General features: G+C 43.4%; 1 protein-coding gene across 4 annotated transcripts in view; it reads left to right on the top strand.

Moving 5' to 3' along the window:
* Positions 1-8,128, top strand: part of AUH (AU RNA binding methylglutaconyl-CoA hydratase) — a 68,502-nt gene extending 60,374 nt beyond the window's left edge. For 2 of the 4 annotated variants that reach the window (XM_060235494.1, XM_060235496.1), the window contains 3 exons: positions 3,708-3,758; positions 5,215-5,262; positions 7,664-8,128. In XM_060235494.1, coding sequence (XP_060091477.1) covers positions 3,708-3,758; positions 5,215-5,262; positions 7,664-7,741 — 177 coding nt within the window. In that variant the 3' untranslated portion in view covers positions 7,742-8,128. Of the gene's footprint in view, positions 1-3,707; positions 3,759-5,214; positions 5,263-7,663 lie in introns of those variants that run through there. The other 2 variants (XR_009555263.1, XM_060235495.1) reach the window with 2 other exon arrangements.
* Positions 8,129-16,402: the final 8,274 nt, after the last annotated feature.

Here is a 16,402-nt window from a genome sequence, read left to right as displayed (position 1 = left end):
ACTTCACAGGTGTCTGTTGTGGGGAGGGGAAGGGAAAGGAAAGGATTGTAAACGGCTCTTGAGACTTTGAGTGAAGGGCAGGGTATAAATCCAATCTCCTTCTCCTCCACCACCTCAGACTCAGACCTATTATAAAGGAAAGCTGACAGTAACAGTGGTAGGACTAATGACTGGAGAAAAGTGACTGTCAGTAGATAAATATGTTAGTACTAGGGATTGTCACTTGGAATAACTCTGTTTGATATTAGAATAATTTCATTTCCTTTTATTGTAGAACTCATCTCCCAATGCTCCACGCTAGTTTGTGCATGCTTAGATTTATAAGTGTTGCTCAAAATCCACTTTGTCATGATTCTTTTGCAGCATCATTTAAAGTACCCAGCTACTCTGGAAGAAACATATTGTTTTAATAGTGGTAATTTAGCTGGAGAATATTTGTAGCCTTTTCTTTATTTTGTGTCAGAGTATTTGCATAGTTTAAATTTGGATGCATTTCAGAGAGCTTCCTCTTTGGGCAGCTGCAGTCCTTCGAAACTAAAGGTAAAGATAGTCCCCTGCGCAAGCACCAGTCATTTCTGACTCTGGGGTAACGTCACATCATGTTTTCATGGCAGACTTTTTATGGGGTGGTTTGCCATTGCCTTCCCCAGTCATCTACACTTTCTCCCCAGCAAGCTAGGTACTCATTTTACCAACCTTGGAAGTATGGTAAGCTGAGTCAACCTTGAGCTGGCTACCTGAGCCCAGCTTCCGCCGGGATCAAACTCAGGTTGTGAGCAGAGCTTGGACTGCAGTACTGCATCTTACCACTCTGCGCCACAGGGCTCCTCCTTAGAAACTATGGAGGTGCAAATCAGAACAATAAAATCACTTAAATATATAAAGGCAGGGGTTTCTGAAAAGGTTAACTTTTAGAAGTGGGGGTGGGGTTAGAAGCTAGACAACATAATTAGGAAATATTGATGTCTTTAAGTTTTGAAGGTGAAATTCGAGTTTTTGAGATAATACTTTAATTTTTAAAGCATAATATACCTTAGTCAGGACAATCTTCAATATTATATATAGTACAGTTGTTTCTGATTATCAACAACTGTGAAGTTAGGATTGTTTATAATTTTATTGTATATGTTTTTACTTTGAGAGCTGCCTCATGGAATCCTCTAGAAGACAGTATAGATATTTTCTATTTAAAATAAGAGTTATCTAGCATTTTGTAAACAGTTCATTCAGTCCAAGAACAGTGTTTTCATAGGGAAAGTGAAAGTTACTATCATTTGTATGACTATATAAAGTAGCATGTGTTAATACAGTTGTAAAATGCAACACATGTGGTTTGCAATATTGTAATTATAAGACAAATTTTATGTTGCAAAGATATTCACAGGTTACTAGTGTTTTTTTCAGATATTATTTGATCTAGTGCTTGCTTTACATGTATATTGTCATGTTTTGCCCAGATAGTAAATAGAATCATTACTGGAAAGGCAGGTTGTATTCATCCTATTCCTATATTAGAATAAAAACCCACCACAAAATATGTCCTTTATACATCACACGTAAAATGTGCTTTTCCCTCTCAGATGTATGTGAGTGGCAATCTAGAACTTTTTATTATTATTTTTATCATCATCATCATAATCACCATCATCATCTTCACATTTCTATCCTGTATTTCCCAAATGGACTCAGGATGGGACATATCAAGAATAAAACAATTACATCAATTCTAAACAGCTCAATAAAACATAAAATCAAACAAATCAATTCACTAATTAAATACAATAATTAGAGTTTCAGATGGCATTTATTAGTTGTATAACTAGCAGTATTAGATAGGATCAATTCTGCTAATAATGGATATTTGGATTGATATCATATAGGAATCCTTCTGCCAACCTCTACAGTGTATATTTTTTTTTTAAATTAAGTAGCATCATTTAATGATACTCAGAATCAGAGATTAATTCTCTGAAAGTATATTATTAACTTGAACACTATAGCTAAACAAACCTAAGTTCATAATTCAGACACATAACCTAGAAAACATAAAATGCATAATGGGTTTATTCTCATTTTGTAGTGTTAATTTTGGCAGATGTGTGCAAGTTCAATAAAACTGTGTCAGTAGACATCAGAATCTTTCAGACTGTACCATAACAGCACTGCTACTTTATCTTCCCTTCATCTTAGAATTCCCTTTCTAGGGACTTGGTAAATTTACTTTCTTTTCCTTATCCTGAACATAGCATAATTTATGCTATATGAATATTTAAAACATTTTCATAACTAGGGTATTTCTGCAATCAAATGTAGCTAAGGAATTCATGTTTATTGACTTTGTCATACATGCAGAATTTCTTATTAATGTTAATAATCTCTCATATATGTTTTATAGAGTATTATCAGTTTTCTACATTGCAGACAAAATTTGCAGTCTACAGACTAGTCAGTGTGACCCAGCATTTCATGGGTAGAACTGCATTCCTTATACTGCAGTATGGCTGTAAAAGACTCTAAGAAAATCCACTTGAGAGCAACAAAATTAAAAGCTTTGATTCCTCTCTGGCAGTTGCTCCGTACCTGGGCTTATGCTTGAATTGGCTCAAGCGGTTAATTCCCCAACAGTTGCTGTAAAGCTACGTCCCATTCCTCTTGCAGTGACCAGACATGTGTTTTTTGGAGATCCAGTTGCCACAAGAGGAATGGGAGATTGCTGTGAATCAAAAGGTGTCCGTGCAGCAACTGGTGGGGAATCGATCGCTTGAGCTAGCTCAAGCAGAATCCGGGGGCAGAGCAACTGCCGGTGAGGAATCAGTCTGTGTAAATGATTATAAAATATCTGTATATTTTTATAACACAGTGTGGCAACTGGTTTTTAAATGACATCTTCTCAAATGTAGTGTTCGTGTTCAGTGTTCCCTCTAAGCTGTGTTGTGAGCAAAAATTCTGCTTTGTGAGCTACTAGCATTAAGGTTGTGAGCTAACAGCATAAATTAGTGTCTCAGGAGCCATCCATCCTGAGCAGGCTGAGCTAAGATAAAAATATGTGAGCCAAGGCTAAAAAACCTTGCGCTAGCTCACATTAACTCAGCTTAGAGGGAACACTATTCTTGTTACAGTTGTAAGGTAATCCTGACATTTTTTTTTCACAAGCTACCTTCCCAGTTTACTGGTATACTTGGGTGTAATTATTTGAAAATAATCTGGGCCATATTTTGGTGAATTTTAAAGTACTATTAGCAATAATAAAATAAAACGTAATTCTGTATTCTAATAATTAGGTCAAACTCAGAATCTAGATGAGGAATCATGACTTGGCTCCAAAGAAGTAAAATAACAACTGCAAATAGTTTGTTGGAGTAATGTGACAGTTTCAGTGCTTTCACTTGTCTTTTGATTATCCAGTGGCTCCCTCCCTCCCTTTCTTCCTTCGAAAAGTTTTATAGAAAATTTCCCAATGCATTAGAACACCAGTTCTTTGTTTAGGGATTGATTTCTAAGCTCTTTATCAAAATTGTCATTTTATGTTCCATATTTTTTCCTAAATGGTTAACAAAGTGGAATAATAGGAGTCTACTTATTTATCTTGATAAATATTAATGTCTGAATCTGAGGGATGTAAATGAAGTGATTGATATTTGAACATTTTTTGTCACAAATATTTCTTTGTGTGTAAAAATGCATGTCTGATCTGTTTTTAATTTTAGGGACCCGTAGCAATGAGAGTTGCAAAATTGGCCATCAATCAAGGAATGGAAGTAAGGACATTCTTTTGTGCTTACTGTCTAAACTCACAGTTGATTCAGGCAAACCTAAACATGACAGCAGCACAATTGTGCCAGATCCTTAGAAAGTGATGTGGGGAAACACTACAGTATAACTGGAGGATAGGTACTGAAACATTTCCCTAATTCTGTTGCTTCACCTAAAATAGATTCTCCCTCTTACTTTCCTGATAGCAGTTACTTTTGGTTTCAGAGCTTCACTGGGGGAAAAAGGTACTGGAGAGGGAGAAGAACAGATAGAATAAAGCTTCAGGTCCACCTTGCTAATCTGTTTATACAGAGCTTTAAATTTCCGTCTTCCTCACTGTGTGAATTTCCAAACCATTATAACCCTTGGTTTTAAACACTTTCTACACATTATTGTAAGAACATAAGTAGTGTCTTCTAGATCAGACCAGTTGTCTGTCTGTATACCTACATATTATTTCACACAGTTGCCAACAAGTCACCCTAGAAGTTCACCAAATGGCTGAGACCTTCCCCTGATGATTTGCTGCCTCTGTATGTGGCTGTTAGCCATTGATGGACCTCTCCTCCATGAATTGTTAGTACCTTGTGCCAAGTAATGGATATGATATACTTTTCAGTGTAAGATTACCAGCTTCCAGGTGGGACCTGAAGATCTCTAGGTCGGGAGGGACGGTGGCTCAGTGGTAGAGCATCTGCTTGGTAAGCAGAAGGTCCCAGGTTCAATCCCTGGCATCTCCCCAAAAGGGTCCAGGCAAATAGATGTGAAAAACCTCAGCTTGAGACCCTGGAGAGCCGCTGCCAGTCTGAGTAGACAATACTGACTTTGATGGACCAAGGGTCTGATTCAGTATAAGGCAGCTTCATATGTCCATCTCCCACCTTTACAGCTCCAGCTGGCAGAGATCAGCTCCCCTGGAGAAAATGGCTGCTTTGTATCATGCTGAGACCCCTCCTTTCCACAAACCACACCCTCTCCCGAATCCACTTCCAAATTCTCCAGGTATTTTCCAACATCGACATGACAATCCTATTTCAGCGTGAGAATCTTTAGTGGACTTCTTGCTGCATTTCACATCTGGGACTCTTGCTTAACTTTCCATGGGTTTTTTTTTTTTTTGCATTCTGCTATAAACATGGGCTCAGATTTTTTTTAAAAAAAATTGTGAAATAACACTGAATTTCTACTTGTGTATAATTTAGAAGATTGGGTGTTGTATTAATGTAAGACATGCATTGGCATGAGTTCAGCATAGTAGAGCATTACTTTGATTATGTAATTGTACAATATTGGGAAATGATATCAGACCTTAATCTATATGCCTGTGCAATCTAAGCTACTGTAGATATACAGTATAAGTTTCTTTCTTGTGTTTACTATGATCTGTTTTTTAACTGATTTTCAGAATAATTGACACATGTAGAAGATATTTTCGCTATATTTCACATTTTTGTTTCATAGGTGGATATGTTAACAGGTTTAGCAATTGAAGAAGCTTGTTATGCTCAGGTATGTAATTCTGTGCAAAAAAAATCAGGCTGAGGAATGTTCAGAAACTTGGTTCATAATCTGTGATCTACAGTTTCATTATTGTATATTGCAACTCAGAAATAGTTTGCTAATAGAGGGCAGGAAATAACTCCTTGGGCATTTCATACCATGTTAAAAATGACCAAGGGTTGTTCATATATTATGCTTCAGTTGTTAAATGATACGTCATACTGTATGGTATTTGTCCACTCAATGGGAAATATTCCTGTGACTGACTATAATTGGGTAAGTGGCCTAGTTTGCTTGGAGTAATTGGAATGATACACGCACACTGTCAAGTTCAAAATTCAGCACATACACTTCATAATATGATCTTCCTTGTTTAGAATTTCAGACATATTTATGAACCATCTCTAATATTGCAGTCCTCTACAGAGTTATTCCAGGGGGTTTAATGGGGCTAGACTGGAGTAACTCTGCATGGGATTACACAGTAAGTATCTCTGAAACTGGGCCTGAGTTTGTATAAGCCTTATTACTGTAAGTGCTCTCCGCTCTTAAATATCTACTTATTTATTTATGAAATACATATGCTACCTCTCCAAAGGCATGCTTGAGGTGGTCTACAACTAACATAATAAAGCAACTAAAATAGCAGCCATTAAAAACAAAGCCATAAAACAAACCAGTGCTGTTAAAACAAGTCAGGATGTAAATGCAGTGTGCTGTACACATTTAGCACCCTAAAATGATCCAGAAGCAAACCATAAAATGCATAAAAGATAAAGCCCTTAGTTAAAATCCTGGTGTAAAAAAATGTTTTAATCTGCCACCTTAAAGTAAGTTAGGTAGGCATCACTGGAATGGTATTCCAAAGGCAAGGTGGTACCACAGAAAAATCTGTTTCTTTGATTGCCTTCTGCCTCTTCTCTGAAGACAGGAAGCAAGGCTTCATAAGGGGATCCTAGATGGTGGAGTGGATGACAAGAGTAGAGGCAGTCCTTCAATTATCCCGAATGCAAACCATTTAAAGATTAGAACCAGGACTTTAAATTGTACCTAGAAATGCATGGGCAGCCAGTGCAGAGATTTCAGCACAAGAGTCATAGGCAAGCTTGTTAACCTGGATGTGATCAGAGCACAGGCTGCTGTGGACATCACACTTTTTCAAGGAAGAGTCTTAGTTAGTGTATCAAGTAAAACTTACAAAAGGTGTTAGATGCCACAGAGGAAACCTGAGCCTTCAGCTATAGGCCAAGATCCAGCCGTAACTCCAAGTTATGAACCTGGTCATAGCAGGTGCAGTGCAGCCCCCTACGATGACAGACTGACTCCTCAGTAGCACTGCAATCCAAATCACTGGATGACCTCTTCCAGTGGTTTTAAGTAGGTGTTAAATAGCATGGGAGACCAGATGGTTCCCCTCTGGATTCTATAGAAAAAATGTTATGGGGCTGAGTAGCAGTTCTTCATATTGTCTTCTGAAATCAGTCAGCCAAGTGAGAGCAGAATGACTGGAGCATGGTGCCCCCAATTCAGCCATCCTATCCAGAAAGATATAGTCAATGGTATCGAAAGCCAGCAGGAGCTCCAGGAAAATCAGCAGGTATGCACTCTCCTAGCAAGTTTATCAGTTCAGGCAACCTAGTGGCAATCACTGATGGCTGATACTCACTGTGACTGGTAGGGCAGAGATATCCTATACCAGGGGTGGCCAACGGTAGCTCTCCAGGTGTTTTTTTGCCTGCAACTCCCATCAGCCCCAGCCAGCATGGCCAATGGCTGGGGCTGATGGGAGTTGTAGGCAAAAAAAACATCTGGAGAGCTACCGTTGGCCACCCCTGGTATAGGATATCTCTGCCCTACCAGTCACAGTGAGTATCTGCCTAGTGACATCTGCTCCTTGCAAGACCTAGTTCAGTTCCTTGGGGCATGTAAAATGGAAATATTTAGCCAGGTCTGTGGTTGAGGACAGCAATGGCCTCTTATTCAGATTCTGCTGGGGCCTTCACCATGCCCAGTCTATGAATTGCCCTATGGAGAGAGAAGAATTTTATGCCATTAATTATCTGGAGGATGCTATTGTTTTATCTGTTATTGTTACCTGTTATTAACCTTATTTATTGTATATTTTAGCTTATTCTATGTTTGAAATATAAGCCCTTTGGGAAGGGTGGTCTTTAAATTTAATAAATAATAATTACATCTGGAATTGCCTTTGGAGTTCTAGTTCTTCAACTGGCATAAATCAGTAGGATATTAACTATAAGGCAACATAATTGATTTATAGCAGCTGCAATGTTTGTTAATTTTCTGTATGTATTTTATGGATGAAACACAGCACCACCTACAGAATCTTTTTCATAAATGTGTGCCCTGCTTGCAGTGTTAATGTTGAAAATAACTTTCTTCTTTGTAGACTATTCCAACAAAAGACAGAGTTGAAGGTCTGCTTGCTTTTAAAGAAAAACGACCCCCTCGCTACAAAGGAGAATAGGCAAAAAAGAGGACTTTAAAATGTGAATGAAATAAACATACTACTGGAAGGTCTTTTTAACTGTCCTTTGCCTCAGAGCCTGGGATATCACAACCATTAAAGAAAAAATAACCACTCATACTTTGAAATCTGTAATGTATTCATATGAATATTCAGTCAATCTTTATGATTTTGAAGGCTTCTCTGTACATGCAAAGTCATTGGGCCACATAGCATTTATATTCCATATGTATGAAATGCATTCTCTGTAAATTAAATACACAAAATTCTTAATATAGACAAAGCTACAACATCAAATGTGTACATACTGTTGAACAGAATAATATAATTCTGCATCCTGAAAATGTATTGCACAGAGTTTTTAAATAAATATCTAAATCAAGAAGATCCTATTGAATTTGCAAATTTCTTAATAAAGATAGCTGAACTTAGGTGAGAAAAATAACTGCATGATTGTATGTTTTTTATATATTATGTTGGTACATGGAAACAACTGGATTAAGGTGCTGCATCATTATGTGGTACAAGAGTGGTTATATTAGATTTTCACACACAGCTGTTTGACATCAGCACAACATAAGGAGGACTTTCACATATTTGAAAGCATTTTGAAGCCGTTCACACTATTTGTGTGCATCTGAAAATACTGTAAAATGAGAAGCCAAATAAGAAAAAATTTAAATCATTGTACTTAATCTAAGTAGGCCTACATTTGCACTGTAGGTTCAGGACATGAAAGAAATGAGAGGACCAACATTTGAAGCTCTAACGCAGGGGTGTCAAATGTCCAGCTCATGGGCCAGAACTTGCCCTTCCAGGGCTTTAATGAGGTTCGTCAGGTTCTTTTCTCTACCCCCCCCTCCTGTTCTCACCCTTTGAAGCTCTGAGGCTGCCAAAGTTCTCTGCTCTTTCTGCCTTGTCTGGTTGCAGCAAGAAACAAAGCTGCAAATAAATGTGAAGTGGATTTTCCATTAAGGTCTTTGTGCCCAAATAGATAGGGTCCAGAGACTTTAATGAAAAATCCATTCCACATCTTCCTTGCAACTTTGTATGTGCTGTTTCAGCGTTCCTATAGCCTAGCTGAAACTCACACTTCCTGGAGTTGTGTCCTTGCAAATAAAGGGTTGATGCTCTGAGCCAGCTTATCTCTGCTTAGTGGACTTGGGAACTAGTGCCTAGTTCGACACCTCTGCTCTAATGCAACAGGTACTTGGATGTGACTCAGCTGCATTAGAGGAAGGTGCTTGGAGCTGGGACAGAACTGCTGGCAAGCTGTTGCTGAGAGAGGAGAGCCTGTTTGTCTGGGGGTGGTTGCCGGTCCCACCCTCTGCTGTTGCTCTGGCTGTTGAGCTAGACGTGGCTGAGGGCTTGAGCCTTTAAATTGCAAGGCTCCTCCTTGCCACAGGTGTGAGTGCCAAAGGGCTCTTAGTCTGGGGGTCTAGCCTGGGGGTTCTGTTGGAAGGTGGGTAGTTCCTCATGAGTAGTCTCAAGTGGCAGTTGGTAGTGGAATTTACAGGGAAGTCAAGATAAAGAAAAATTTGAAATGGATTGCAGCAGCATGGCTGGTGAGGAAGCTGAGGCAGTGACATGTAAAGACTGGGATGTTTGTATTTCTACCTGAGAGTAGCAGCAATTACACTTGCAGCAAGTGTAAGTTAGTAGCTCTGCTGGAGGAGAAGATATGGGGACTGGATGCATGATTGTCCACACTGCAGTGTATAAAAGAAGGTGAGGATTTTCTTGATAGAACCTGTCATGGGTGCTGGGGACTCTGCAGAGGGAGCGGAGCCTGCAGAGGAAACTGTGCCCTTGCCACCTGCACCAGTGCCCCTGCCTCCTGCTGGAGAAGATCCAAGCCCCCCTGCCTCGCCCTCTCGGGTGGCTCGTGTGCGTGACCGCCTTCGTCAGGACCTCAGGGATCGGAGGAGGGCGGCACGCTCACAAGCAAGACGCTCCCTGAGTCCTGAGTTTTGAAAGGATTCTGGCCCTTCTAAGGGCAAGGATGCTTGAGTTGTAGCAGGATCCTGGCTGCCTCTCTGAGCCAGCAATTAGCCCAAATGGGCAACAGCCAGCAGAGGGCTATATAGCTGTGGGCTTTGGGAGGAGGCTTTGTGGAAGCAACTAGTCATCTACCTGACGTTCTAGCATCCACTCTGGCTTTGACTTTGGCTTTTGGACTCCCTGACTTCGGCTCTTGACTTCTGGACTCCCTGACTTCGGCTTCTGAACCTCTGACCTGTGTTACCTGGACGGTGATTTGGATTTGGCGCCTCGGACCCTCTTGCCTACCGGCTACAGACCTCGGCCTGCCCCTGGACTTTGCCTGACCCAGCCCCAGCCGTGACAGATTGCTTCCACCACCACAAACACCCATTCCACAGGATGGATGCTGAAGCAAGTGGAACCACAGGACTACTGGCTGCGCTCCTAGCCCAGGTACAACAGCTGACACAGGCAGTGGTGCACTTGCAGCAACAACCTGCGGCCAGTGCTCCAGCCAAGTGCCCAGTTCCCCCACCTGACAGATTTGGGGGTGCCGTGGAAGAATTTCCTGCTTTCCTAGCACAGTGTCGGCTGTACTTCGAACTGAGAGCACGAGACTTCCCCAATGACAAAACTAAGGTGTGTTTCATCATCAGCCTGTTAAAGGGGCAGGAGGCCAAATGGGCCACACCCTTGCTGGTTGCGTCCTCTCCCCTACTGACTGATTACCAGGGGTTTGAGGCCCACCTGTCTGCTGCCTTCTCAAACCCCGTCCAAGCAGCCACAGCCAACCGGAAGATCAGGGCGCTGAAACAAGGCAAATCCTCGGTGGCTCAGTATGCCACCGAATTCCAGCTCCTGGCCCAAGACTTGGCGTGGAATGAGGCTGCCCAGATAGACCAGTTTACCAAGGGGCTGGCAGAGGAAGTCCTGGATGAACTGGCCAGGGTGGAGCCGCCACCCACGCTCCAAGGACTTATCACCCTCTGCCTCCGCATCGATGGCCGCCTGGAAAGTCGCCGCCCAGCCAAGACCAGAGGGCGCCAGCTCCCTGCGCCGTGCCACTTGGCTCCTCGCCCATCCCCAGCTAGTACCAGAGCTGAGGAGGAGCCTATGCAGCTTGGAGCTGCTCGACCCCGCCTGCCTCCAGAAGAAAAGGCCGGACGCTGCACGCAGAATCTGTGCCTTTACTGCGGCACGGCAGGCCACTATGCCTCTGGCTGCCCTGCTAAGCGTCGGATACCCGGACCCTCGTTGCCACCGCCGCCAAAAGAGCAGCCCCAGGCGTAAGTGGGCCCTCCAGCCTGGGGCGACTAGCTGGGTCCTCCGAACAGCAGACTGATACCCCGGGCCCGTTCCTGCTACCAGTCAAACTTCATCTGCCTGACGAACGCTGGCTGTTCGTGTATGCCATGCTGGACTCGGGAGCGGCCCACTGTTTTGTAGATGCCGCCTTTGTAAAGCAGCACCAGATCCCAGTGCAGACAAAAGAGACTCCGACGCTGGTGGAGGCTATCGACGGGCGCCTCCTCCGTTCTGGGCCCGTCACCCAGGAGACCTGTCCCATCACCTTCCACGTCCAGCAGCACCAAGAACAGCTGCAGTTTAATGTCGCCCGCATGCCTCTCTTCCCGCTGATTCTGGGCCTTTCCTGGCTGAAGCTGCACAACCCAATCGTGGACTGGGCCCAGCAGGAACTATGTTTCCGGGACCCATGCCCCCATCTGACTCCTCCCACCACTCTAGCAGCCGGCATCCCGAGTGGTGGTCCTCAGCTCCCTCAGAAGTACGCAGATTTCGCCGATGTCTTCGAAGAGACAGGAGTGGATCAGCTTCCCCCTCACCGGCCCTATGACTGTGCCATTGACCTGGTACCTGGGGCACCACTCCCGGTGGGGCGTCTGTACCCGATGTCGGAGCCTGAGTTGGCAGCTCTGCGAGACTACCTGGACAAGAACCTGAAACGCGGATTCATCCGACCCTCAACCTCTCCCCTGTCTGCTCCAGTCCTCTTCGTAAAGAAGAAAAGTGGGGAGCTCCGGCTGTGCAATGACTACCGGGCCCTGAACAAGATCACCATCCGCGACCGGTACCCTCTACCACTGATCCCTGAACTCTTGGATCGCTTAAAGGGGGCCCAAATCTACACCAAGCTGGACCTCCGTGGAGCGTACAATTTGGTGCGCATAAGGCCCGGAGACGAGTGGAAGACCGCGTTTGGGACCCGATACGGGCAGTACGAGCATCTGGTGATGCCCTTTGGATTGACCAACGCCCCCGCTGTCTTCCAGAGGTTCATGAACGACATATTCCGGGACCTGCTCGACCACTTCGCAATCATATATCTGGATGACAGCCTGATTTACTCCCGCAATCCTGCCCAGCATGCCGATCACGTCCGCCAGGTCCTGCAGCGCCTACGAGCCCATGGCCTCTACGCCAAACTGGAGAAGTGCGACTTTGACCTGCGCTCCGTCGAGTTCCTTGGCCACATTGTGTCACCGCATCTGAGGGCCTAATCTTGGCATAGTTTCTCTCGCAACCATGTCATTCGTGGGAGTGTCGGGGGGGCTCTGTGCTTGTGGCTGCTCAACTGCAGGGATCGAGGGTGGCCGCAGTCAACTTTCAGTTTCTTCTGAGGAACCAGCTGCTGTATTGTCGGCTGAGCTGCTTGTTTCTCAGGATCCTGTGCATAAGAAGTCTGGAGCTTCCGCTCCCCAATATGGGAAGAGGAGAGTGGTCGTAATTGGGGGCTCCTTGCTCAGAGGGAGGGTGGAGCCCAAAGTGTGCCGACCGGACTTGTCATCCTGAGAAGTCTGCTGTCTGCCAGGTGCACGCATCCAGGATGCGACAGAAAGGATTGGAAGACTTATCAAGCCCATGGATTATTATCCTTTCTTGCTGATCCACGTGGGAATGAATGATATGCCTGTCACAGCCCTGAATATATTAGAAAAGACTATGTGGCTCTGGGTCAGAAGGTGAAGGAGCTGGGAGCAGGGGTTGTGTTCTCGTCAGTTCTTCCTGTTGAAGGCCATGGCTTAGGATGAGAAAGAAGAATACTTCAAATAAATGAATGGCTACGTTGATGGTGTCATCAGGAAAGATTAGGATTTCTGGACCATGGCTTACGCTTTCGAGATGGTGGTCTTCTATCGGGAGATGGTTTGTACCTTATGATCGTAGGAAAAGGGTATTTGATAACAGCCTTGCTAACCTAATAAGGAGGGCTTAAACTAAATTGTATGGGGGAGTGAGACAATAACTCAAAGCCTCGTATGATGCCAGAAATTGCAGATAAAAACACTAAAGCTTTGCGGAGAGTGGCACATACACTAGGCAATGTTAACTTGCAGGTATGTCCAGAAACTAAACCCTTGGGATGCATAAAACATGGATTTCGATGTCTACACTAATGCACAGAGTATGGGAAACAAACAGGAGGAATTGGAAGTCCTAATATGGGAAGGAGACTATGAAATAGTAGGCCTTACTGAAACTTGGGATGACACAACTGGAATATTAGGATTCAGGGGTACAACTTATTTAAAAGGGACAGGCAAATGAGAAAGGACGGAGGCATAGCAGTATATGTGAAGGAGGTGTACACTTGTGAGGAAATATGTGAATCTGAGCATGGCACTCAGTTGAGAGTCTCTGGGTAAAAATAAAAGGAGTAAGAAATAAAATGATATTATTGTGGGGGTCTGCTGTAGACCACCAAGCCAGGCAGAGGACTTGGATAAGATACTCCTACAACAGATTTCAAAGTTCTCCAAAAGAAGGGATACAGTGATCATGGGAGATTTCAATTACCAGGACATCTGTTGGAAATCCAACTCTGCTAAAAATGAAAGGTCAAATCATTCCTTACTTGTCTTGCTGACAACTTCCTTTTCCAGAAAGTGAAGAAGGAAACAAGGGGATCTGCTATCTTGGACTTGATGCTTACCAACAAGGAAGAACTGATTGAAGAAGTGGAAATAGTGGGCTCCCTGGGCAGTAGTGACCATGTGATTTTGGAATTTACAGTCTTAGGGAAGAGAAAGGCTATACATAGTCAGAGTTATAGGTTGGACTTCAGAAAGGCAAACTTTAACAATCTTAAAACTATGCTTGGTCAGAAATACTTAGGAAGAGGAGTGTTCAAGTGGGGTGGGAGTTTCTAAAAGTGAAATACTGAAAGCACAATCACAGACAATTCCTATGAGAAGAAAAAATAGAAGAAGCCTAAAGAAGCTGAGGTGGCTCCATAAACAGCCGGTTTGGTGTAGTGGTTAAGTGTGCGGACTCTTATCTGGGAGAACCGGGTTTGATTCCCCACTCCTCCACTTGCACCTGCTAGCATGGCCTTGGATCAGCCATAGCCCTGGCAGAGGTTGTCCTTGAAAGGGCAGCTGCTGTGAGAGCCCTCTCCAGCCCCACCCACCTCACAGGGTGTCTGTTGTGGGGGAGGAAGGTAAAGGAGATTGTGAGCCGCTCTGAGACTCTTCGGAGTGGAGGGCGGGATATAAATCCAATATCTTCTTCTTCTTCTTCTTCTAAAGACTTGAGAAATAAAAAAGACTCCTTTAGGAATTGGAAGGGGGGCCTTATAACCAAGGATGAATATAAACAAATCACCAGTGCTTGTAGAGAAAAAGTTAGGAAAGCTAAAGTTAGGCTGGCCAAAGACGCTAAAAACTACAAAGAAGGGTTCTTTTCTTATGTTCAGAGTAAGAAAAAGAGCAAGGACATGGTAGGCCCATTGCAAGGGCAGGAAAGTGAAATTGTAACAGGTAATGAAGAGTGGGCAGGTGGAACTGCTCAATTCCTACTTTTCCTCAGTCTTCTCTTCTGAGGGAAACAGTGCTCAACATGGCAAAAACAGAACATAGGGATAGGATCATTTAAAGAAACACCTAGTTTCTTTAAATGAAACTAATTCCTCAGGGCCAGATGAACTGCATCCAAGGGTTCTAAAAGAGCTTGCGGATGTAATTTCTGAGGCCCTGGGGAGGAAGTTCTAGTGACATGACCACGATGACCTTTTCTCTGTTGCCATCCCTCTAGCCTCAGATGGCACAGCACCTAAAATAGGGCTTCTGAAGATGATCCTAACAGATGGGTAGGTTACATGGGAAGTGGTTCTTGAGGAATATTGGCCCCAAGCCATACATGGCTTCAAACGTCAATACCAGAATCTTGAATAGGACATGAAAGCAAATTGGAAGGCAATGTAGATGGAGCAAGACTGGCATGATATGGTCCCTATGACTCACTCTAGTCAACATTTTGGCTCAAGCATTCTGCAACAACTGTAGCTTTTGGACAGTCTTCAAAGGCAGCCCTATGTAGAACACATTCAGTAATCTAATCTACATGTTACCAAAGCATGCATCACAGTGGCAAGATCTTTCCTGCCCATGAAGGGCCACAGCTGGCTTACCAGCCGAAGGTGGTGAAAGGTACCCTGGCCATGGCTTCCACTAGTTTCCTTCTAGCAAAAAATAATCCACAGCTAATATCAGATTGCATTCAGCCAATTCTTGCCTGGAACTAGCCAAGTTATACACAATTTTGAATAATTGAGCCAGACAAGACTGCAAAGAATTGTCAATGTGAACTTGTAGGCTTTCGAATAACTTCTTATGGTATACTGGGGAGCTGTGGTTTTTTTCGAAAGAGAGATGACTCTGGAGAGCCAACCTCTTTAAGGTTTCTACAAATCTTAAGTTCTTAGCCCTCACTAAGACCTCAGCTGAATCACTGACCAGATTCTCATCATCCCCCAGACCCAGCGCATTCTGAAAATCTCTTGGATTTACAGGTCTCTGAGGATGGACCAACTTACCTGGGTTCCCACTTTCTGCAGAATGAGGTAGGTAGAAGTCTTCAATAGAAAATGGTCTAACTTTCACAAAGGTGCCATTGAGACCTCCACCGGATTATAAGAAACCTGCTGATTAGAGTAAAACATACATCTAGCATATGACCGTTCTCATGTGTTGGGCCCAAATGACCTGAGATGAGACATGATGGTGGCTGTTAAGCCTTGAACTTGGCTAGACAAGGCAGTTTCAGCATGAACGCTGAAGGCTGGAATGGCATCCTGGGAGTTTTGAACACCAAGCCAGAGACAGTCTCCACCAATTTAGCCAATGTGTGTTTCTAATTTAGGTAGACAGTAAAGCACCAGGATCCTCATACTAGTACACAACACACGGTTTTTATTATCAATGTTAGCAATTGTCTACACTGGGAGCCTGTGAAAGGAGACTTTCAGAAGACCATAGTCACCCTACTTCCTCTCTTTATTAGGCTGCAGGACCACAAACGTCTCTCAAGTCAATTGGAATAACAATATTTACTCCAGTGCAAGACTAGTTTTTCCCCCAGGGGTGCTATCAAAATGAGGGGGTCATCTCACATCTATATGAAAATTACAGTTATGTCCAATAAAAAGAAAAATCTTGTATAACTTGGAAGGGGCTCATGTTACATTCATGGTCACCTTCCTTTTCAATAGAGTATTGAAATACAATATTATTCAATTCCTTGACCTAGATTTCAGTTAAGCAAACCAGGTCAAAACAGTTAAGCAAATCAGGTCAGAGACAGCTGCACCCTTATTTCTTACAGGCCTAGTGTTGTCCATTGTCAGACTAGAAGAGAGGGCATTCTTGATGCCCGAACACC

The sequence above is a fragment of the Heteronotia binoei genome, chromosome 4 (assembly GCF_032191835.1).
Source record: "Heteronotia binoei isolate CCM8104 ecotype False Entrance Well chromosome 4, APGP_CSIRO_Hbin_v1, whole genome shotgun sequence".
Lineage (NCBI taxonomy): Eukaryota > Metazoa > Chordata > Lepidosauria > Squamata > Gekkonidae > Heteronotia > Heteronotia binoei.
The sequence above is the reverse complement of the archived record's forward strand: the minus strand, read 5'-3'. Positions and strand labels throughout refer to the sequence as shown.